This window comes from Sceloporus occidentalis, unplaced genomic scaffold (genome assembly GCF_023333645.1).
Source record: "Sceloporus occidentalis isolate IW3139 unplaced genomic scaffold, rSceOcc1.0.p SCAF_257, whole genome shotgun sequence".
NCBI lineage: Eukaryota > Metazoa > Chordata > Lepidosauria > Squamata > Phrynosomatidae > Sceloporus > Sceloporus occidentalis.
The window spans coordinates 762,685-788,063 of NW_028317237.1; the positions used below are offsets into that span (position 1 = coordinate 762,685).

At 41.9% G+C, this 25,379-nt stretch overlaps 1 protein-coding gene across 3 annotated transcripts; it reads left to right on the plus strand.

Annotated features, from left to right (window-relative positions):
* The first annotated feature begins 1,848 nt into the window (after positions 1 to 1,848).
* Positions 1,849 to 17,473, plus strand: LOC149275916 (catenin alpha-1-like). Of its 3 annotated transcripts, none has more exons than XM_089504140.1 (17): positions 1,849 to 1,950; positions 2,210 to 2,405; positions 4,651 to 4,817; positions 4,903 to 5,022; positions 5,326 to 5,589; positions 6,276 to 6,479; positions 6,666 to 6,746; positions 7,540 to 7,692; positions 7,960 to 8,052; positions 12,465 to 12,621; positions 13,150 to 13,350; positions 14,001 to 14,152; positions 14,563 to 14,673; positions 15,376 to 15,557; positions 15,927 to 16,032; positions 16,137 to 16,275; positions 17,214 to 17,473. In XM_089504140.1, the coding sequence occupies exons 1-17, from the start codon at positions 1,849 to 1,851 to the stop codon at positions 17,471 to 17,473; spliced, it is 2,688 nt and encodes an 895-aa protein (XP_089360266.1). The 3 variants fall into 3 exon arrangements, with proteins under 3 accessions (XP_089360266.1, XP_089360265.1, XP_089360267.1); XM_089504139.1 differs by having other exon boundaries at positions 16,137 to 16,271; positions 17,186 to 17,473; XM_089504141.1 differs by lacking the exon at positions 7,960 to 8,052 and having other exon boundaries at positions 16,137 to 16,271; positions 17,186 to 17,473.
* Positions 17,474 to 25,379: the final 7,906 nt, after the last annotated feature.

Genomic DNA, 25,379 nt, shown 5'->3' on the forward strand with positions numbered 1-25,379 from the left:
TGGCAGTATTCTGTGTGTACATGTAGATCAGAAATAAAACTAAAATCTCATGGTGTTATCACTATCCCACAGACCAGTACATGTCACAATTTTAATATGATTTCTTGAGCACAAGCATCTTAACTAAATTTATTTAACTACTTGTAACAAAGCACAGAGAAAACAAGAGAGGACACTGTATTTTCATAATAGATTACTTTGCCAATAATTTCTTTAATCGGGTAAAAAAAACTATATGCATATTCAACTAATTTAATGAACAAATTGGGTATTAAAAACGCGCTTAATAAAAGCTATATTTAAAAAAACAACTTAAGTATAAGACTACCCATAAATTTCATAAAAATGCATTTCTATGCCACTCTGGCCCTCCCTAAATACCCCTGTGCTCCAGACTCCCTGGTGTCTAGTGGGGGCAGCCAGTGGATAGCTGCACGATGCTCATAGACGGCCTCTGCTGCAGCCCAGGGTTTTTATATCGGAGCACCAGAAGGTCATGTCGTAGAATCATAGAAGCCCCGACGGAAGTGCCATCCAGCAAGGGAGATTGTGTGCATGCATTGCATAGAAGGATCCAGGTCCCCTTCAGAGCTGCGGGAAATCTGGATGTTAGTCTGTCAGACTTCTATTTGAGCAAATGCGGTAAATTGATCATTCAACTAATCGATAAACAAATTCTCTATTTTCATTAAAACCCTTTTATAAAATAGATGAACCTATAATATATCATTATAGTAGGATAAGTCAGAAGGCTGCTGTGGACGCCATGTCGCCTTCTTCGTTTTCTTCAGGGGTCACACTCCTTCGCAGCCAGAAGTCCTGCAAGTGGGCTCGATCTTCTTGGTCCTTCCCTGCAATGGTAGGGACCATGGAAATCTTCGATAGAGCAGGGGGCCTCTCAAAAGAGCTACCTATTTCCCTTCATCAGTAAAGTCAGGACCTTTTTAAGGAGACTCTGCTCCACCATGGCTTTTCTTGGTATCTCAGTCAATTTGATAATCTGTGTAAATATCCATATTGGCAGTATCATGCAGGAAATTACTTTTCTGATTCCCTTTCTTAAAGAGATCTCTCTGGGAGACTGCCTGTTTGGTGTTACGTGGGAAGGGGAACATGTAGCCAGGGTGCTGTTCAAGACTCCTAATGAGCTGTGTCTCTTAAACCTGGCACCAAAACTCCTGCCTGATATTTTTATACATCATATTTGGTTGCTGTTGTACCTTGTATGTTAACTCTGTGGTGATCACGTCCCCAATCTACCTGATAACTAGGTGACCTATTTATAATATAACACTGCTGCCCTCTGTGTATGACCCCAGTGCCTGGTCCCCTGTAGGATTGTATGGCACCCAGAACATTTATGGTGCATTGAATGGATGCTCTTTATAATACACTAATATTTATAGTGTGGTCTGGCCTGTATTCCAGTTAACATTTATGGCGGAGTTTGGCCTAAGAAGAAAAAAAACTCCTGTCTTCTGGCTAGATACCTTATTAACACTTGTTAATTGCCTAGTTGGCCTTGCCATAAAGAATGAGCCCAGTGTGGTGGTTTCGGTAGGAATAGTCTCAAATATCATACTCAACAATTATCCTCCTGGCTTACAGATCAAGGAAATGTATCTTTTTTCCCATGGGGCATTCCCTTTAAATGTGACGTGCTGGTATTTGGTTCTATGCGGGATGAATGACTGACTGGAGTAGGCATAGGAGGTCTTATAAATTAACAATTGTGGTTTTCAGATTTGTGTGCACAGTTTACATTATAATGTGTCGTATAATTTTTTTATTTTTTTTTTGCAGTGGGAATTCTGTTTCTAACTAGCTTTCTTTTTCTGCATTCTAGAAATGACACTAAATACAGGGAGTGTGAACTTCAAATGGGACCCAAAAAGCTTGGAAATACGAACATTGGCAGTGGAACGGCTGCTTGAGCCCTTAGTCACGCAGGTATATGAAACACTATTCTGATCTAGTTGTCTTGAGTTAGTAAGGACAGGGACAACTTTTTAGTCCTGATCTTTAACTTTTGTGGATCATTCCTGTGTGTCTTCCCTGGACTCTTATTCTTGTGCCATTCAGACTCCAGGGTTTACATCTCTACCTGTGGTCTTGGCTGGGAAGGAACGAGCATGTAGCCGAACCATACTTTTTTTTTTTTTTTTTTTTTTTTTTTTTTTTTTACGTGTTCATCTATTGCTTTATTTAGGTAACAACCTTGGTTAATACAAGTAATAAAGGTCCATCCAATAAGAAGAAAGGTCGTTCAAAGAAAGCACATGTTTTGGCCGCATCTGTTGAACAAGCAACACACAATTTTCTTGATAAAGGAGACAAGATTGCCAAGGAGAGTCAGTTTCTCAAAGATGAACTTGTGGCAGCAGTTGATGATGTTCGGAAACAGGGTATGAGATGGCTTTGGTTGTGCATAATTAATGGATTATTGTCATGGTTGCCTGCTGCAGCCGCTATCTGCTGGCTCTCACCGTGAAATTAGTTTGGGTGTGAAAGGGTTTATGGAAAAACACAAGCTTACTCGCCCTTAACCCCAAACCTGTTCATCCCACAACACCGTAACTTTATTTGCTGCTACCATGAACTTCTATTTAAGCTTTTGCATTTGCCTAAGGTGGCTTTGGTAACCTCCTGAACTACTCAAAATATAGAAAACATAAATTAGTCTAAAATGTGTACTGTACAAATTAGAAAACAATACTAACTGCTAACTCGAAGGTAAGCGCTCACAAAGACAGAACAGAATTTAGATTTAATCTGAGCAGAGACTACTATGCTTTATAAATAAAATGCTATAAAGAGCATGGATAAGAGAATACAAACCGGTATTAAAAGAATAAAACACAGAGAACTTACTAAACAAATGTAAAATCTGTAGAGTCGCCACATGTAAAGTCACTTATCAAAATGATGTTACAGGAAATTAAAGTAGGTTGTATTTGGTTTTGTCCTTCCCTTAGATACCCATTCTTGAAGGAATGTTTTTTTTTTTTTTTGTGTTGTAGCCCAAGCACTTTGACACCCTTAATAAGTTGGGTTATAAAACCTGGCAGCAACCTCCTGCCTGATACTTCAACTGCATATTTTGAAGATTCTAAAAGCGCATCCTGTGTGTGACCCAAACACCTAATGCAGGGCTCGACAAATCCCAGGCGCCAGGTCGCCATGGCGACTCAGAATTTTGTCCTGGCGCCTAGGAGTTTGTCAGCCTCTTACATCCCAAAAAAATGCCCCCGCGTCACCATGGGGGGCGCTGCTGCTGCTGTCTGCCCAGGAGTCTGGGCAGACAGCACAGCCACTCAGAGCCCGCCCCCGAGCCTGAGATCACTCCCACGGAGTGATCCTGTAGGCTGAAACCGTGATTGCAGGAAAACCTGCAATAGCGTTTTCAGCTGTCACAGGCAGCTTCAGGAAAGGGGGTTCAGTGTTGATTGGGTCCCCACACAAGTGTGGGGACCTGACACAACATCCCCCTGCTGCCTGATCGCTCCATGAGAGCGACAGGGCAGCGTTAACCCCTTCAATGCCGCGATCGCGGCATTTAGGGGTTAATTCCCGTTTTTTAAGGGGCTCTGCTGCTGGTGGTCTGCCTGGAAGCCCAGGCAGACCAGCAACAGCAAAAACCAGCCCCCACAAGCCCTTTGACTCCTGTAGGCATGGAAGCCTACAGCAGTCATCAGAGACTCCCCCCTGCAATGGCTGGTCTATAGACCAGCAATTGTGTCCCAGCTACCAGAGGCAGCTTCAGGGACAGGGGGAGAGGGTTCTTTGGTCTCCACATGAGTGTGGAGACCAGCCCCAACACCCCCCTGCTGCCTGATCGCTCCATGAGAGCGACAGTGCAGCGTTAACCCCATCAATTCCACAATTGTCTATAACACTTGTGGCATTGCAGGGGTTAACATTTGTCCCCACAAGCTTGTGGGGACTAAATATCAGTCAATGCTGTGCTCCAATGGAACATCAGCATTGAAAGCGTTTAAAAAAAAAATAAAAATAAAAAAAAAAAAATATATAAAACCAGCACTGACCTAAAAGTCCAGGGTGCTTCCAGGTCAAATGCTGTGAGTTTAGTAAGTGGGCTGATGATGATCAGATCACTCCTAACCAACAATTTAGTGTAAAAAAAATTCCTGGCTCCTAACTTTTTTAGCTGGCGCCTAGATTTACAACAAATTTGTCAAGCCCTGACCTAATGCCCTGTAAGATTTTATGATGCCCAGGACATCTAGCATACTTTGAAGTTGCCCTGCTTGGGTACTCAGTGTTTCACTGACTTTATGATGGGATCTGACCAGGTTTCAAGCAAGATGCCCTATACATAGGCATTTTCCATGACTGGTATGATTTGTATGGGCTTCTTTTAAAAGAATGCTTTGGCTCTTATATAAAATTATATAACTCTGGTTAACAATGTTTAACTAATTGCATCTGTAGGAGAACAGTGCCCCCTTACTGTTAGCCATGGATCTTCACCAGTTTGGAATTTTTATGACAATTCTGTCAGTATTAAGTCTGTAATACAGATCATCCACCTACTGTACTGCATGTAAAATCTTTGTTTATCCATTTTCTCCACCAGAGTTACCATTCTTTTCTTGAATACTTTTAACATAAAACTCATGCCCCCTACAGGAGAATCCATGAAGAGCGCATCTGGGGAGTTTGCCGATGATCCTTGTTCTTCTGTGAAACGTGGAAACATGGTCAGAGCTGCACGTGCGCTTTTGTCGGCAGTCACAAGACTACTTATTTTGGCTGACATGGCAGATGTTTATAAACTACTTGTGCAGCTGAAAGTGGTAAAGCAAAAGGAATAACTTACTAGCTGTTATATTCATAGTGTGTAATGTTCCTAAGTTTAATTTTTTTCCCCTCTTTTCTGAGGTTGAAGATGGAATTTTAAAACTTAGAAATGCTGGAACTGAGCAGGATTTAGGCATACAGTATAAGGCATTAAAAGCAGAAGTGGACAAATTAAATGTAATGACTGCCAAAAGACAACAGGTAAGTCCTGTACATATGGTTTTTGAATAATCCATATTACATGCGGTGTACTTTGTGACAGCACCACTAAAGGAGAATGTGTATATTAAACTGCCCCTTTAATGAGATCTATATATTTGAGCATTAATGCTGTATAGGCATTCTCTCTAGTAGTGCGGTTTAAAATCAAACCCAATCATTCTTTGCCATACTCTGTATGTCGGGCAGGTTAAAATTGCTTGACTAGCCTGTCCTATAGAGTGTATACATAGGGAAGAACAAATATCAAACTCTTAACGCCCTTAAGTGTGTCTACTGTTCTAGGAACTAAAAGATGTGGGCCACAGGGATCAGATGGCTGCAGCCCGTGGTATTCTACAGAAGAACATCCCAATACTGTACACCGCTTCACAGGCATGTTTGCAGCATCCTGATGTGGCAGCTTACAAAGCCAATAGGGACTTGATTTACAAACAACTTCAGCAAGCTGTCAATGGCATCTCGAATGCTGCTCAAGCCTCCTCATCTGAGGAAACCGGGCAACAGCAAGGAGGTGGAGAGCTAGCTGTTGCTTTGAACAATTTCGATGTGAGTATTTGTTGGGAGAGTTTCAATATGTATGTACTATAGTACCAGAATTTATGCAGTTGTACCTAATTAAAAGGGAACCGTCAGAATAACAAGTCTCAAGCTTATATCTGACAAAAGGTGACTCCGTTAACGGTTTCTTAACTGGGAGAAAGAAAAACATAGCTTGTAAAATGTGCTAGAGATCTTGGGTATTCTAAATATTGGAGAAAAGTAACCCTCCAAATCAATAGTGAACATTGGGTATCACTATAAAAATGTAAAGGATGTAGGAGCGTCTTATTATACGATGATGACACTCAGCACTCTCTCCTGTCTGTGGTTCACTGTAGTGAATGTGAGACAACTTGCTATCAATATTGTGCAAATGAAGCATCAGATGAAATTTAGCGATGGCAATAGGTAAAACTTTATTTTATAAAAAATTTCATCTCTTCAGCATCATTAGTGTCCTCTCAGTATAACCAAGTGTAATAGCAAGAAAGGTCCTTATATTTACATTGATCAAGATCGCTATTCTACACATACTATTATGATTTGTGAAATGTCTTGGCACACTAGGTTTGAGGGGTTTTGTGCAAACATTCTGTTACAAAGATATTGTCTTAATGCTTTCATATTCTACATGTGATTCTAAAACAAATTTTTTTTTTTCAAAAATGTTTTTATTGTAATTCTAAAACCAGAAACAAATTATCGTGGATCCTCTTGGCTTCACCGAAGAAAGATTTAGACCGTCTCTAGAAGAACGTTTAGAGAGCATAATTAGCGGAGCAGCTCTGATGGCAGATTCATCCTGTACACGTGATGACCGTCGGGAGCGAATAGTTGCTGAATGCAATTCCGTGCGACAAGCTTTGCAAGATCTTCTTTCGGAATACATGGGAAATGTAAACAATATATATATTTTTATTGTAATATGCTATGTTAACACTGGATTAAGAAAATTCTGGCCATTTTCTTGTTTTGACACTTGCTATTCAGAAGTGTGACACACCCCTTTGTGGTCTCATAAAAATTATCTTCTGTTACAAACTATTGCACATGGTTTTAATAACTTTTTATCTTTTTCTCAGACTGGACGTAAAGAAAGGAGCGATGCTTTAAACTCTGCAATTGATAAAATGACAAGGAAAACAAGGGACTTGCGCAGACAGGTTTTTTTTTTTTTTTTTTTTTTTCTTTCATTCTCTAGTTTATGCGTCTTGCTTTTAGGCATCTGCAGTTGAGCCATTGAAATGTGGTCTAGCTGTTGGTCTATTCTACTAGCCAAATGTGCCTATAGTATGCACCCTTATAGTACTTTGAGCCATTGTTTAGTGCACACCTGATCATTCAGCAAAATAAAAATCTGAAGGGAAGGCTTTAATTGTGCGCTGTATGCGGTCTCCTTTGTGATCGCTGATTACACTCAAAGGGACATTTCAGCAATCGGGTGCTCCTTACTGCAAACGATAGCTGAGTGCTGCCTCAGCTGCCATGATCCCCTTGGAAATGCATGTTGGTCAGATTCTGTAGATGTGTTCAATGTAACAAATCTCTAGGTACGTTCTATACTTACTGCCAGTTGGATCCAGTGCTAGTCCCACAAATGTTGTTGGGGAGGGAAGTGTTTGAGATTTTCACATGTATGCATGGAAAGAGCTCCCACTGAGTTTAAAGCATGGAGTGTTGCTCTGTGGTTTGGTGATTCTCAACACTGATTTGAGCAAGTGGGGAGCTGCTGCTTCTCCCTAAAGTAAAGTGGGTGTTCTTAGAGGGTATATGCAGTCTCTGTAGGGACCACATGTGATTTACCCCTCTTGTGGGTTACCTAGTCACAAAGGTGTCAAGCATGGCTACGCTTCTTGTGTTACTAGACAACACTGATACTACTTTTGAAGACTTGTTTGAACCAAATATTTACTTTTAAATTTACGTTTTTCAATTAAAAACAAATTGTTTTCCTAGTTACGTAAAGCTGTCATGGACCATGTCTCGGATTCCTTTCTGGAGACGAATGTCCCCTTGCTTGTCTTGATTGAAGCTGCAAAGAATGGAAACGAGAAAGAAGTGAAAGAGTATGCACAAGTATTTCGTGAACATGCAAATAAATTAATTGAGGTAAAAACAATTCTTTGCTTATGAGTCTGACACTTGTTGGCAGTATATTGCTGACTACCAAATTACTCATTAATCTAAGCACACATTGTGCCAGACTTTTTCACTTGGTGGAGCTATGTTTCTGTTTCATTAAGCTGGTCCTTTTGATGTAACTTAATGCGTATAGCTTTTACAGCACTCTCTCCCCCCCCCCCCCCCTTATGTAGATGCATGTGTGTGTATATTGCAGAACTGACTGAGTTTCTGAATAGCTGTTTGTTCTTGCAGGTGGCAAATTTGGCATGTTCAATATCAAATAATGAAGAAGGCGTTAAACTTGTTCGCATGTCAGCCAGTCAGCTTGAAACAATGTGCCCTCAGGTATTCTATAAACCACAAGTTAATGATTTCTGCACAGAATGCAATCTTGGTTTTGCGAAACCATATTTCGATGTGTTGGATATCTCTCACACACACACACACACACACACATATATATTCTGTAAACATGTATATAAAAAAGGTGGCTGCATGGAGTCTCATGTTGGCTCATACTCTTTTTTTTTTTTTTTTTTTTTTTTTTTCTTTTTTTAAGGGGGGGTGGGGGGGGTGAACAAGACAACCTGAGTCTTGTGTAACCCTTCTCCCAGGTAAGAAGTTTTTCAGTGCTGGTATGTGCGATGTAAAACAGGGTGTCTGAGTCACTACTTTGAGTTTTTGCATGCCACATGGGCAGTACAGCCCTTTACATATGCTTGCCGTGGCATTATATGAAATGTGTTCCTGGATCCTACTCAGTGTCTGTCTATCTCTGTAATATGCTTCCAAGTCTGGTAGGAAGAAAATCCTATGGATACTTAACTCAGTATGTCAGAATTGTAAAGAAAAAACAAAAGGCAATGTACTGCAAAACAAAAATGTATTGCATGGGAACATGTACTGCTAAGAGATGCAGGAAGAAGAGACATTCACAATGACCGGAATTCTATCTGTTGTCCTTCTTGGCCACATTTAGATAAAAGATATGTTCAGGGAGCACAGTCCTTTTAGAGGATCTTCCTTAAAAAGGCTGCTTCAGCAGAAGAGAATCGGGTCTATGGTGTCTTAAACACATGTGGACATTTCCATGCCTGATCCAGAGAGGCTTCCATCCTTTCTGCCAAATCTACTCTTCACCTGCTGCCAGGTATTCAGCATTCGGTACTGTTCTGCCATTTGGTAACCCTAGAAAAGAATCAATTAGCATAGATTCTCCAAGCAGACGTGCTCTTGAGATAAAGTAGAAAAGCTTTCATCCAAAGTACACATTAAGGGTTTTTGTCTTGATACATGGGTAAGACTGTCTCTCCTAATGCCTGAATCCAGTATCTCCTGATGCCTATGGAATGTACCACCTACAGTATAAATGCTGGAGGATGTGCGAGTGTGACTTTGTCTCAAACTGTCAAAAGGGGGTCCTTCAAAGGATTGGACTCCTCCTTATCCAAGCTCTATTTGGCACTGGGGACTAGATTTCACCCTGCTGCAGCCTTGACATCTGTTTAGGATTTGGGTATGTAAACTCAAAGGATATTGACACTCTATGAACATTTTTAGAATCTCAGCAGAGTATCTGTAGATATTTTTAAAGCTACCACCCAAGCGATGACCTCAACTATAGGAGCCCGGAGGTGCAGTTTTTGCATCGAAACAAAAACTAGACCCCCTCCCTGTTTCAAGGATCTCTGCTTTTTGGAAGAGACCTCGACAAGGCAGTGGGGGAAAAAAAAGTAGCTGAAGAAAGAACTCCTAGAAGATCAACCACATCGGGTGACTGAAGAGTTTGGCGGGATCAGTGCTTTCGGGACATAAGATCTTACGTGACGGAACGTGAGTTCTCCAGAGGTCCATCTTGGAAGACAGTCCGGACAGCGAAAAAACACTTTCCTACCCAGGGGATCTCTTCCAGGGGAAATCCTTCAGAGAATTTTGGGTATGCCGGCCTAGATGAACCCAGTTGCAAGATTGGGGGACTATGTACATGTTTTGACAGATATAGCATAACATCAGGCACCTGGGTCAAGTCTGTCCTATGTAGAGGCTGCCAACTCTATTTCAGACGGTCCCCAGTCTACCCTTTGCCAGAATAAAACGACTCAGAGACCTGGAGAAAAGGGTATTACCACATATATCCAGCGACGTCTGGCAGCAAGGTAACTTCTCCGGTTGCAAGAAAGCCCCAGGGCAAATGGAGACCTCCTAGAACTCTGTTCCCTAAACAAGATCACTCAACTATATCCCTATAGCCCTTGAGATTCGTGTTTCAAAGATTCGTGATTTCAGCATCTTGTCAATTGTGCCTACCGTTCAGGTTAAGCACAGCCCTGAGAACATTCACCGAGATACTGGTCATTCTCGTTGCATACGTCGGAAAGGCTGGGGTCTCCATATTCCATTGACTGGACAAAGTCTCCAGACATCAACACAATAAGGCATAGGGACCTTACCATCCATATCCTGAGAAAGTTTGGTTGGGCCATCAACCTCCAGAAGAGTCGTCTTACTCCAACTCAACAAATTCTTTCTGGGGAAAAAAACTGATTGCCTCAGTCTACCTAAGAGAAGGTGATCTCCAGGGCAAAACAATTAGACAAGGTTTGGTCTGTTTCAGCCAGAGTATTTTCACTTTCCTGGGGATTCTCTCCTCAGCCATCGGTCTAGTCAGGTGGGGTCAGTAGCACCTGGGAGTACCTAAAGTGTTGTTTTTTGTGACCATTCAAGATGTGCCCAGACTGGTCCCAGATCGTCGGTTGTCGTGGTGGACAGACATGGAAAACATACAAAGGGGTTTTCCTCTGGTGATTACAATCCTGTCCAATCTCTGGGTTGGGAACTCATTCTGGTCACCTAGTAGCCCAAGGCGCTTTGCCTTTCAACTGCAGATGTCCTCATCCTTGACCTATTGAAAGGATCTGGAAGGCGTTTGCTTTGGATGAGGGTTTCTCCTTCACCACGCCATATTTAGCTCAAGTTATTGATTTTTCTGCAAAGTGGACTAGATCTGGAGTTGTAACACTGCTCTGTCCACACTACCATATGGGCTCTGGATCATTTGATCAAGTGATTCTTTCAAGCAGTCCTGCGTATATCTCACCCTCAAGTCCTTGGTGCCTCCATGTGACTTGCCTCTGTTTCTGAGTCTCACTTCTGGAGCACCAAGTTCAGAGTGACTCAATCCAGGATAAATCAAAACAGATTGTCTAAGGTCGCTCCACAAGGTTGTTTTTTGTCTTATGTGCTGAGCTTTAAGCATTGGTAGATAAAGTTCTTTAAGTCTTCCATCCTAAACACCTTTAGGTGCGCCCTAGGATGCACCAGTGTGTCCTGGCATTCTTGCAGGGACATCTCCCTCCTGACATAACTTGTAATGGCATAAGCGCTGGTACACTGCTACATAAGGAATGCCCAATTTCCATCCCGGACATCGCAAGCATTGCAATCTGTTCAGTGCAGGGAAGACCACTCAAGGTCAAGGTTCTATATCTGGGAGAAGTTATTTAGACCCTCTGTATTCCCTGCTGAATATGTGAAGTACATTTATTTTTCTTCTGAACCCTCTGAATGGAAGACAATCTGATAAGTGTTTCTTTAATGTGTTCAGTAAACTAACCTACAGTCGTTGAAACTCTTGTTTCATGATCTCTTGTAGTAATAAGCCTAAATGAGTATAATCACTGAAGGTGAGTTTGCGCCTTTAACTCCCTTACTTTCTTTCTATTACGAAAGCAAACACTGGAAGGTTTCTCCAGCCAAAAGGGTTCTCAGCCCTGTGTAATGTATAATATAATTTTGAAGACATCTCGCATGTTTAATGATGCAATCAAGCTCTTCCTGCAGCAGAATATCACGGCGCTTAGCCCTCTTTAAAGTGTAGTGTAGTTGAGGTGTTGTCAGCCAGTAGTTGTGGTTCCAGCTTCTATTAATAAACAAACATCGGTCAATATATGTTCTCCAAGAGATCAGAAAGATACTAGACAAAAGGGGGGAAAATGCAGGGCCGGGCCAAGACATAATGCCGCCTGGGGCGAAGTTTAAAATGCCGTCGGCCTCGGTGCCGGCTTGTAATGCTGAGTGCCGGAAATGACGTCATCTTCCGACGGTCAGAATTACAAGCCGGCACAGAGATCGAGCTAGAGGGCCGAGCGGGTACTGACAACTTGATAAGCGAAAACCACTTGGCGCCCTGTCTCTCTTCCGCTTTAAAAAAAATAAAAAAAATAAAAATATAAAAAGGGCTTGGGGCGGCCTCTTCAAAAGTGCCGCCTGGAGCAATTGCCCCACTCTGCTCCATGGTAGGGCCGTCCCTGGGAAAACCTACTGAAGTTGACTGTAGTGTAAGTTTGGCAGTGTATCTCACCATAAAAGCTATTGATCTATAAGTCTATAAACATCTGGTGATCATGACAAAAAGGTATTACAACTGCCAAATAAGCATGCTTTGAAAATTACTCTTAATTAGTTTTCTGACAAATACCTTGAAATTTAAATGTACTCCGCTTCTTTGTCCCTGGCCAGTATATTTCTGTCAAAATAACAAAACCTGTGTTGCTGTCACCAAATACTGAATGTTTTGTGTATAGTTGGCCATATCTATATATGCCTAGGTGTGTGTTTTTATGTAATGTATGTAACATACATACATACATACATACATACATACATTATAATTGTTTTGGGGTTTTTTTTTTGTCTTTATTAAATGGTTGACAATCTCTTTTTGGGTTTTAATTTTTCTCAACTTTCCATGGATAAAGGTGATTAATGCAGCTTTGGCATTGGCTGCCAAGCCCAATAGTAAGGTTGCCCAGGACACCATGGATCTCTTCAAGGAGCAATGGGAACGACAAGTTCGTGTATTAACAGATGCTGTAGATGACATTACTTCAATTGATGACTTCCTTGCTGTTTCAGGTACCTTCTCATGAAGTAGGAATTCTACTCTACCTATCACAAAATTTCAGACTGAGCTGAGTATTAGTTGTGTTTATTCTGCCGCTGTTGTATAGTGTTCTGGTAAACCATAAAATGCCACTCTCAATCGCCCGGATAGATATGAAGTCTCTTCAGTTAAGCATGCCTTTGTTAGCATTATGAGGCAGCTCTGTGTGGTGCTTAAGGAGAATCGCTCAAAATAGAATAACTACCTATGACAACTCACAGATGCTCAGATTGAAGTATACATCACTGTATAAATGCGTACTTAGATTCTGTTGTAATGCATGTCTATTGCATGCTTGACAGTTTTTTCCATAGGGACCCCCCCCCCCCCCTTGAATGGATCAGAAAGTAAAAATGTTTAGTTATGTACACTAAATAAAAGCTTGATGTTGCTATAGATCAGAGCATGCGGTGCGAAAAGGGCCTTGTCTACCTTCTGAACTTACACATTGTGTCTGTCCTATCAGCAGGCAACATAATGCGCTCACATTGTTTTCGCAGAGAATCATATTTTGGAAGATGTCAACAAATGTGTCATAGCTCTTCAGGAGAAGGATGTAGACGGGCTTGATAGAACAGCTGGTGCAATTCGAGGTCGAGCTGCAAGAGTTATCCATGTTGTCACTTCAGAAATGGATAATTATGAACCTGGTGTGTACACAGAAAAGGTTTTAGAAGCTACCAAGCTGCTGTCCAACACTGGTAAGTAGTCTTTACTACTTTTTGGCTAATCACTAAATGTTTTAAGTGGCAAAGCACCAATTGTGGATCTATATATCAGTATATTTTGGCACAGATGTACACTTCAGAAACTGCATCTTTAATGATTTTGCTCCTTTCATAGAGCTGTTTGAAATATTTCAATTTAAGTTTACCATTAAAGTGAATTTTGAGTGACCCTGCACTTGAGCTATTCTAATGGCCACTTGTTTCAAATGTTCTGCGGACACATGGTTGGTTTTCTTCAGTAGTAGTTATCCCAACTGCATTAGCTGTATTGTGAAGCACAGTGCCAGGTTTTGTTTTTTTTTTGGTTTTTTTTTTCCTTTAGCTCGCAAAGGAGGTCATGTCAGCCACTTCCACTAACTGAGCACAGGTGAAGACTGGTATAATAATGGTCTAGCTCAGTCCTGCCTAGTGTAACTTAAATGGAGAGACTGTGGGTCGTGCCCCCCCCCCCCCCCCCCCCCTTTTTATGCTATGGCAATTGAGTGATAACGTTGGCTGGGTACATAAAATATCCATGCAAACAAAACGTGCTAGCTTCTTCATGGTTGATCATTCTAGGTGTGACATAATTAATATAGTGTTGTGTTTTTTTTTTGTTTTTTTTTAACCAACTTTGTTTTTAGTCATGCCACGGTTCACAGAGCAAGTTGAAGCTGCTGTTGAAGCACTCAGTGGGGATACCAATCAGCCAATGGATGAAAATGAATTTATTGATGCATCTAGATTAGTGTATGATGGGATCCGGGACATCAGAAAAGCTGTACTGATGATAAGAGTAGGTTACACTGATAACTTTATCTGTGCTTTTTATGAAACTGTTTAGTTGCAAACTGGAAATATTGCGGATTCTCGTACAAAGAAATGGAGTGTAACGACGACCACTTAGCTAAATGAGTTGTTGTGATACTATTCTATACATTTTCTACTGCAAAGTACAGCGCTGTGAAAACAAATTTGCCCTCATCACAATTTCTTCTATTTTTGTCAAATTTAAATGTTTCAGGTGACCCAACGAACTTTAATATAAAATATATATATATTTTTTTTTTAATCCAAATGTTTAAAAAAAAAAAAAAAAAGAGGCAGGGTGGTTTCTAACCTCATGAAATGTATGTTTATGTACTTCCTTGTACTTTGTGTCACTGGTGGCCAGATTAACTTTTTTTATTTATGTTAAAATGTAAGACTCCTGAAGAGTTGGATGATTCCGACTTTGAAACTGAAGACTTTGATGTCAGGAGCCGTACGAGTGTCCAGACAGAGGATGATCAACTAATTGCTGGTCAAAGTGCAAGAGTGAGTACCCCCCTTCTTATTTCCAATTAAGTTCCCCTAAGGTCTCCTGTTCAACTGTGTGCGCATATATATATATATATATATATATATATATATATATATATATATATATATATATATATATATATATATATATAAATTTTTATTTTGTTTTGCAGGAGTGTACTATATACCATGGATTTAATGGTATATAGGGTTAAATGTAATATTCCTAATGGATATACTTGTTTGTATGTTTCCTATGGAAAGCGCATTAATTAAGCTTTCTTGTGCCACTATGGTATTTCACAATTTGGTTGCTTTATAGCCAGTGACTAATTAGGGTTAGTGTTGGTAACTCCAGTTCTGCGTAACCATGTGACTTGATGGAGGTCCTCAGTAGAATGCTTCTTAGAGTTGGAGAGATCAGTGGTCTCCTTTGTAACATGCAAATCTACACTACAGAGGCATGTGCCATAGTATCATCTATGCTTGTTCATAATCTTTTGCGACAGAATGTAGTGATGTAATCTCCTGGCGCTTAGTCGGATGATGTAGGGCACATTCCTAACGGAAGCTTTTGGCATAGGGATGTTTGCAATTGAAGAAAAACATTTGTTTGAAGGTGGCCATGAAGTGCATATGTATAATGTATCCCTTTAAGAGAGTTATACTGCTTAACTGGGAAATTACCGTTTTATTTTTACATTTGTGTTGTCTTAGGCAATCATGGCTCAACTTCCACAAGAACAAAAGGCTAAAATTGCTGAGCAGGTTGCTAGTTTCCAAGAAGAAAAAAGTAAACTTGATGCTGAAGTGTCCAAATGGGATGATAGCGGAAATGATATTATTGTTCTTGCAAAACAAATGTGCATGATCATGATGGAGATGACCGATTTTACTAGGTGAGTTTTGGTCAAATATTGCTTCCAAAATATGGCTTTTTTTTTTTTTCTTGTGCGCTTGCATTCTTTATAGTAGTTTAAAACATGAAGAAATCTGAAAAGGTAGCCTCGAGTGGAGAGCTGTCTGTTTCTGTGTGTGAGCCATGAGGGAGATCCCACTGCATTAGAAGACTAGTCTTTTATCATACATACCTTTGGTAAACACGCAGCGCTTTTAATGTGACTCAATAGGTCTGTTTTTTAAAATACCCAGCCTTGCTTAACAAAGCAGTTTAGGCCAGGAAGAATCTGTATATGTGCCTAGTATATATGTATTGTATTTGATCATTAAAAAATATATATATTCCTATATATATTCCTCCTCCACAGAGGAAAAGGACCACTTAAAAATACATCTGATGTCATAAGTGCAGCCAAGAAAATAGCAGAAGCTGGATCAAGAATGGATAAGTTGGGGCGCACTATTGCGGACCATGTGAGTTACATTGCTTCTAAACTCTTAATTAAAACCAACTGTTTTTAATTAAACTTGGATATATTTCCATTTTTGAACATTCACTAAACAATATCTGTTTTTAGTGTCCTGACTCTGCTTGCAAGCAAGATCTTTTGGCTTATTTACAACGAATTGCCTTGTATTGCCATCAGTTAAACATATGTAGCAAAGTTAAGGCTGAAGTTCAAAATCTTGGAGGTGAACTGGTTGTATCTGGAGTAAGTATTCTACATCACTTCTCTACACTATTATATTGTGGTATTTAACTGTAATGGTTATTAGACGGTAAATGTTTTCAGACTATGTATGTATGTGATCCAGGTGTGTTATCTTGTCCTAAACTTGTTCTAAATTCTTGACTTATTAGATCTAACAAGGACTTAAAAGGAAGTAGAAGTCCCTTATCTGGGATTTGGATGTTTCTACTCAGAGGTCTTAGTATTTGAAAACAGAATGCACAGCTTTAGGCACAACCAATCAATGTTTCCCATAATTACTCCATGACATTTTAACTGCCATTTAACCAACTTTATTTTGTTTGCTCATTATTCTTATTTATAATACACACAACAGAAGCGTACTGGGGTTTGGTCTTCGTAATGTATAGTGAAATCAAGGATTTGAAATCGCAAGTCTCCTGTCAATCTCAATTGAATAAATAGACTCAAGTGCCCAGCTGGGTAATTAAGACCAAGCTGTTACTTACACCAAGGCAGGATAAGGAGCTGAGAAAAGATTCCCATTAATTTAAATTTTTTTTTTTTATTGTACTTAAAATCTCTAAACCAATGCAACACATACAATCAATAACAGACCCAGTCTCCTGCCTAAACACCAGCACCAATTGTTATATAATATCCTCCTCTAGATATCTCTGTGTAGTAACTGAATTTATAAATATCACAAATTTTTTTTCCTGATCCAGTAATAAAGGGGAGATCTACATTAAGCCCCTCTGAAGACATTAGCTTTTGCTGCATGGATACCAAGAATATATGTACATTTATTTTACTGAGTCTTACCGGTGCAATTTTTGTATCTTTGTTGCATTCGTGTTCAGCTTTATTTAGTAATTACAGTATGTGTAATGTGTAACAGTATTTTAAACATGGTTTTCTTTAAAACGTACTAGGTCGACAGTGCCATGTCCCTGATCCAAGCTGCCAAAAACTTAATGAATGCTGTGGTCCAAACCGTTAAAGCTTCGTATGTAGCTTCTACGAAATATCAGAAATCACAAGGAATGGCATCATTGAATCTTCCAGCAGTTTCATGGAAAATGAAGGCTCCAGAGAAAAAGCCTCTTGTCAAAAGGGAGAAACAAGATGAAACCCAAACTAAAATAAAACGTGCATCCCAGAAGAAACACGTGAATCCAGTTCAGGCGCTTAGTGAATTTAAAGCCATGGAAAGCATATAACCCATATATTAAAATGTGTTTTTCTGTGCATTGTTTTTCAATATTATATTTTGATACAATCTAGCAGCTTAAATATGCTAGGAAACTGAATCCTATATGCAAGAAAGCTGGTAGACTATGCGGTTAATATTTGAGCCACATAAGGGTAGCAAATCTTGGGAATAGAGTATTTGTGTCTGCAAAATGTAAGCCTTTTAAAACCTTTTTTTTTTTTTTTTTTATATTTGTTTTTTTCATATAATTTAGTTATTTCTAATCATGTTTGTTTGAGGCTATTACTTGCAGGCTAAAATCTAAAATTTTAAAGCTTAAATATTGCAGCCTGATTTGCATGGAAGCTAAAACACAAACGATATGTAGTTGTTAAGCTTCAATGTACTTGCAATAATTAATAAAGCAATTTTTATAGTTCTATTAATCTTTAAATTGTTCAAATTGTCTGCATTACTCTATCAGTGTCTTACATTGTTGTGGAGGGATTTTGTCCCACTCTTCTTTGCAAGGTTGCTTCAGTTAATTGGGGTTTGCGGCCATTTGTTTATGCACAGCTCTCTTAAGGTCCCAATGGAGTATTTCAATCAGGCTGAGGTCTTGGCTTTGACTGGGCCTTTGCAACACCATAATTCGCTAGTGTTTGGGATTATTGTCCTGTTGCCTGACCCAATTTAAGCCAAGCTTTAGCTGTCTGACAGATGGCCTCATGTTTTGACTCCAGAATATTTTGGTATACAAAAGAAGTTCATGGTCCACTCAATGGATGCAGGATTCCCAGGTCCTGTGGATGCAAAACCAGCCCAAATCATCACCCCTTCACCACCGTGCTTGCCAGTTGGTATGAAGTGTTTGTGCCGATATGCTGTGTTTGGTTTGTGCCAAATGCACAGTGCGACATTATGGCCAAACATCTCCGCTTTGGTCTCGTCTGTCCAAAGGGCATTGTTCCAGAAGTCTTGTGGTTTGTTCAGATGCAACTTTGTAAACCTAAGCCGTGCTGCCATCTTCTCTTTAGAGAGAAGACTTTTTCCTGGCAACCCTTCCAAACACTGCAGGTAGACTCCTCCGTACCGGAGGGCAGGACTCAAACACTTAAAAGCCCCTCCTAGGTAGCCCCAGTGTTTTGCTTTTTTTCCCTGCCCTACAATAGGTAGGGAGGACTAGTCTCCCCGTTTTGGTTTTTTCCCCTTTCCATTCCAGGTAGCACTAAGGAGAGATAGTCTCCGCCCCTTAGGAATGGCAGGGAACCTATAAAAAGAAAAAAAAAAAAAAACAATACAGAACCTCCCCAAATCCCCAGTTTAGTTTCCTGCCTCTCAGGAAGGAACTGTGAGACAAAGTTCCGAGTTTTTGGGGTTTTTTTTGTTTTCCAGGACCCCTGGCGGGGTACTGTGTTGAGCCGGTCACTTACGCTACCCCGGTGGGTAGGCAACGTGACTTGGCAGCTTGACCCGGCAGCTCTCATGTGGGTAGAGCTTCTACTGCAGGCATGGTGCCGTGCAGCATCGAAAGGGTTAAAACACCGGCAAGCCAAAACTTGAACGCCAGACTTTTTAAACAATGCTGGAGGAGAAGGTAAGTGAGCAACCTCTAAACGGTTTCTGTTTAACCCCTTCGTGACAAAGGCTGAGTTTACTTTTTGTACCCTTCGTGACAATGGCCGTCTTAACATTTCTGCGCTGCTCGTGTTTAGTTGTAATTTTCTTCTTTCCCGTTTACTGAACCCACACACATTAGATATTGTTTTTTTTCAGGACAAGAAGGGCTTTCTTTAGATGACATTGTTTTGATTGTATCATATTATTTAATATTAAAAAAAGTATAAAATATGAAAAATTTAGAAAAAAAATGACTTTCTAACTTTTAGTTGAAAAATCTTTTACTCATCTATAAAAGGTAATGAAAAAACCTGCTAAATAGATTCTATTTGTCCTGAGTTTCGAAATACCCAATGTTTTATTTTTATTTTTTTTTGCTTTTTTCTACACATTATGGGGCAAAAAGTACAGGTAGCGTTTTGCTATTTCAAAGCCATTTTTTCCAAATCTGGTAATTCTTCCCCCCATGTGCCATTTCGGGTATCTTTGAAGCCGGCCAATACAATTTACCCCATCAAGTCATATTTTTGAAAACTAGACAGCCCAGGGTATTCCAAATGCTAGTATTTTAACCCTTTCCAAGCACTAATTCTACCATCAGCCTTTGTCAAACTTTATGGTAGTAATTTTTTTCCTGGCATACAGTGGCAGTACGATTGGGTATTGTTCTTTACTAGGGACAAGATGAATCTAAAAGATCAAAAAACACAAATGCCCCGGAGCCCCTCCTCCTTACCCATAAAAACCGGGGCCGAACCGGAGGTAGACAGTTCTTTTCTTGTCCCTTTCAGGGACAGACAGGATGGATCGTCTGTCCGGACAGGAGTTCGGCATCTCTGCGGCTGGTGAGGCGCACGGGTTGCTGCCTGGGGGTCTTCGTTGCCTCCGATTGCTCCCCGGGTGGTGAGCAGAGAGAAGTTTTCCCTCCGTAGCGGTCCGCGTTACGGAGGATGTATCTGTTTCTTCCTTTTCTGTTCAAGGAAGTGGGAGCATGCGCAGTCTGGTGGAACGCACGCCCGGGTGTCGTTGCGTTCCACTGAAGATCTGATCGCGCTACTGAGCATGCGCGAATCGGATCTTCCGGAGGGCGGCAATTTTAAATTGCATTTAAAGTGCTTTGCCTGTCTGACTGCTGTAGCTTTCGTCAGTACAGTGCAGCCGTGTCACCAGCCCCCCCACACGGTTCAGAGGAGGTTAAGGTAAGATATTTTCTTTCTTGGCTCTTTCCTATCCTCTTCCCTCCTATAAAAAGAAAATAAAAAAAAATATATTTTTTTAATACGCATTTTGTCTTTTCATCAGATGTCTAGTCCGTTACCATCAGAGAATCCAGATAAGGATAAAAGACCTGCTTCTGCTCTCAAAAAGGCCACTGCCAAAGCTAAGCATTTGTCATGTGCTGAGTGTGCTACTCCACTACCTGACGGCTGCAGGAAAAAAGTGTGCAACGCCTGCTCTGCTGAACAGCTTGCTTCTGAGAAGCGCAAAGACCTCCAATCTTTCCTTGGGTGGTTCCAGGAAAATTTGGCTCAAACTTTTGAGGCATTTCAGTTTTCGGCAGCTCATTCTCAGGAGAAAGTCAAGTTGGATTCCAGGCACAAGCGCAAGAGAGCCAGGTCTTTCTCTCAATCAGACCTTTCCTCGGGTGAGATCTCCCGGTCCTCTAGTTCATCAAGTGATAGTTCGGAGGAAGAGATGGTTTTCCCCTCCCAGGAACTCCGTAAGTTCACCAAGGAGGTGACTCGTATGCTCCTAATAGATGATGTGGGGAAAGTTAAAGGCTTTCCTGTACTCCCTAAGGTGGATGACCTTATCGCCAGGGAATGGAAGCACCCTGGAAAAAGAGCTTTCATTTCTAAACACTTTAAGCAGTTCAGGCTTCAAGGGGAATATTCCTGGGAGGATCCCCCCAAAGTGGACGTACAAGTGGCCCAGCTCTCCAAAAAGACTACTCTCCCTATTGGTGAAGTGTCCGGGCTCAAAGACCCTATGGACAGGAGAGCGGAGACTTCATGCAGGCGTGTTTTCCAGGCGGCAGGAGCTCAATGTAAGGTGGCGGTGTCTAGTGCTGCAGTGGCTAGGGCACAGCACATGTGGCTTCAACTTTTGCAAGATCGTCTTGCGGATGATTCTGATTCTGAGATTAATAGACTGTTTAAGAACTTAAAGCTTTCCAACAATTTTTTTGTGGATTCGGCTCAGGAATCCCTTAAGCTCTCAGCCAAGAACATGGCATTGGCGTCTGTGTCACGCAGAGCCCTTTGGTTACGGTCCTGGACGGCTGATTCCGCTTCTAAATCTGCACTTACCTTTAGAGAGTAAGAGGCTGTTTGGTGCTCCGTTGGAAGATCTTAAGCAGATTTCGGATACAAAAAGGGCTTTGCCTCAGGATAGAAGGCCAAGGTGGAACCGCAGATATCCTTATAGGAACCCGAGACCCGTTTTCCAATCCTCTAGATCTCAGAATTTTCGTGGGCCATTTGGAGATAAGAAATTCCAAGATCGGCCGAAAAAGCAGGATAAAAGAAAGTTCTGACTGCAAGGTGGGAGGACGCCTGCGACACTTCAGCCTATCCTGGGAACAGATCACGCAAAATCCGTGGATTCATCAGATTATTTCGGAGGGTTACAGGATAGAGTTCATTCGGCCTCTGGTTCGCCAGTTCCTCATTTCGTCCTGCCCCTTGGTAAGAAAAAACTGGACACTTTTTTCCGAAAGCATGAAGCTTCTGGGAAAAGCTGTGATAGAGAAGGTTCCTGTTCACCAAAGATTCCAAGGAGTCTATTCCCGGTTGTTTCTGGTACCAAAGCCGGATGGCTCCCTGCGTCCGGTCCTGGATCTAAAGTCGGTAAACTGCTGTATCCCCTACCAGCATTTCCGGATGGAGAGTATCACCTCAGTCACCCAGGTTCTAAAGGAGGGAGATTTGATGGTCACCTTAGACCTGAAAGACGCTTATCTTCATGTACCGATAGCCGAGGCGTCCAGGAAGTTTCTGAGGTTTGCTTTGCACGTCAATCACAGAGTGCATCATTTCCAATTCAAGGCCCTTCCATTCGGTCTGGCATCAGCCCCAAGGGTTTTCACAAAGATCCTTTGTCCTTTGACAGCTCACCTCAGAGAACAAGATATTTCGATCATTCCTTACCTGGACGATTGGCTGATCATGGCTGCCTCCCGGGAGAAACTTTTGTTAGACCTTTCCGCGACTATGAAGTTCCTAGAACACCACGGCTGGTTAATCAACAAGCAAAAATCTTGTCTCATTCCCGCTTCCAGGACTCTTTTTCTGGGGTTTTTGGTGGACTCAATGTCCCTTTGCGTTTATCTCCCGCGTTCCAAGCGCCTCAAAATAAAGCTAGAGATCTCGTCGCTGCAAAGAAGTCCGACTTGCTCTGTCAGGAAGGCTATGAGCGTTCTGGGTCTTCTTACCGCTGCCATCCCGGCGGTTCCTTGGGCAAGGTGTCAGCTTCGTCTCTTGCAATGGCAGATTCTCTCGAACTGGTCCAGGCAAGAAGAGGATCTGGAAACGCCCTTCACTATAAGTGGTCAGGTTCTCTCCCAGTTGAATTGGTGGAAGCAGTCGTCCCATCTCGCCAGAGGGCTCTCTTTCCGGCCCAGAATTTGGATTATCACCACGGATGCCTCCGGCCGAGGATGGGGAGCCCATTTGGGTTCCCTTTTTCGAAGGGGAGATTGGGCTCCAGTAGATGCTGTCCGCTCATCAAATTTCCTAGAGCTAAAGGCGATTCTTCAGGCTCTCCTGGCCTTCAGGTCATTCATAGAGGGTCAGGCTGTCAAGATCCAATCAGACAACGCAGCGGCCGTCGTTTATATCAACAAGCAGGGTGGAACGCGTATACGGAGTCTTCAGATCCTGTGCGCGGTTATTATGGAGTGGTCCCAACTTCATTTGACGGATATTTCAGCAACGCACATCAGAGGCCGCTACAATGTAATCGCGGACGATTTAAGCAGGGCAAAATGGTCACAAACAGAAAGTTTGTGGGGTCAAAGACCATTCTCCACTCTGGTGGCACTCTTTGGTCTTCCGGAAGTGGATTTGATGGCGACTCGCAAGGTCCCGGTGTTCGCGTCCCTCAGCCGATGGGATCTTCCTAAATTTTTGGACCGTCTTTCCATGGTGTGGAATTTCCGGTTGGCCTACATCTTTCCGCCAGTGGCATTGATTCCTCGCGTTCTGCTGAAAATCCGCTACGACAAGGCCAGGGTCTTGGCCATCCTTCCGTACTGGCCCAACAGGGGTTGGTTTGTCCTCCTCAAGCAATTGACCGTCACCTTTTGGGAGCTGCCAATCTCTCCTCAACTTCTGGAGAACGCCGACCTTCGCCCAGAGCTTCTTCAGATGTTCCGTTTGACAGCCTGGCTGTTGCAAGGCTGATCTTGAGTGACCAGGGTTTGGACGAAGACATCTCAGACTTTCTGTTGACATCAGTCAGAAGTTCAACGTCCAAAATTTATTTCCGGGTGTGGACCAAGTTCCTCCGGTGGTGCGCCGCTAGGCGTCTTTCCATTTTTCCGCCTTCCATCAATTCCGTCATTTGTTTTTTACGGGAAGGTCTGACTTTGGGCCTTAGTGTCTCGACCCTTAAAGGGCAGATCTCGGCCCTTAGTCCTTTTTTTCTTTCAGATCTGGCCTCTCACGTTCTTATTAGGCGTTTTTTTTAAGGCCGCCACTATTCGCCGTCTGCCTAGGAGGTCTTTGTTTCCGTCATGGGATCTTGCCATTGTGCTTCGAGCCTTGTGTTCAGCGCCCTTCGAACCTCTGGAGGAAGTGTCCATGAAGCTTCTCTCTCTGAAAACAATTTTTTTAGTGGCTATTACCTCGGCTAGGAGAGTTGGGGAAATCCAGGCTCTGTCGTCCTCTCCGGAGTTCACGATTTTTCATGACGATAAGGTTGTTCTCCATGTTAAGCCTTCATTTCTCCCTAAGGTCATTTCCAGGACCAATATTAGTCAGCCCTTGGTTCTTCCTACTTTTTTCCGTGTCCTTCTCCTGATGAATTGGTTTGGCACACGTTGGACGTCAAGAGGTCTTTGGAGATTTATATTGCTCGGACCTCCTCCATCCGTTCTTCGGACCATCTGCTTATCAATTTTTTTGGACGTTCGGCCGGGACAGCAGTTTCTAAAGCTTCTATTTCTCGTTGGCTGGTGGACGCCATCCGTCTAGCCTACCACTCCAGTGGTCTCACTCTACAATGGCCCGTCAGGGCTCATTCCACTCGGGCCATGGCGGCTTCCTGGGCTGAAAAGGCTGCAGCTTCGCCTGAGGACATTTGTAAGGCTGCTACCTGGTCCTCATTTTCCACCTTCGTGCACCATTATCGGCTAGACATCTTTTCCTCCTCTGCGGCGGATTTTGGGCGTAAGGTGCTCCAGGCGGTGGTCTCCTGATGTGGCCCCCCCATTTCTGGGATCTTGCTACATCCCAATCGTACTGCCACTGTATGCCAGGAAAAACGGAAATTTTTTCTTACTGTAAATTCCTTTTTCCTTAATACAGTGGCAGTACCAGTTTCCCTCCCTTCATGCAATAAATTAAGTTTGGCAAGCAATTTTGTGTTTGTCTTGTTACTTACTGTCTACCTCCGGTTCGGCCCCGGTTTTTATGGGTAAGGAGGAGGGGCTCCGGGGCATTTAATTGTGTTTTTTGATCTTTTAGATTCATCTTGTCCCTAGTAAAGAACAATACCCAATCGTACTGCCACTGTATTAAGGAAAAAGGAATTTACGGTAAGAAAAAATTTCCGTTTTTGCATTTGTTTTTTCACACACCTTTTACTTTAGGTATGAATAAACAGGTTCTGGTATAATCACTATAATAAAACACCCCAATATGTGTTTAGAAACATATCCTGAGTACAGCGATACCTCACATGAATGATTTTGCCTGGCTGTTTGCGGGCAAAAGGGCCACATTTGGGGCATGCGCATTTTCAATGTTGAACTTTGGCATTTGGGGATCCACTGCCCATGCCCTATTTGGTACATCTTTGAGCCGGGCCATTTCAGTGTACCCAACAAAACCATATTTTTTTTTTTTTTGAAAACTAGACACCATAGGGTATTTTAAATGCTCGTATTTTAACTCTTTGCATGCACACATTTTACCACCAGCATTTTTTTAAAAGTTTGCAGTAGTATTTTTGTGTGTGTATTTTTCCCACACACACCTACTTTATGTATGAATTTACAGCTCCTGGTATATGCCGCTGTCACACGACACCCCAATATGTGTTCAGCAACATCTGAGTACAGTGATACCCCACATGCATGGGTTTGTCATTTT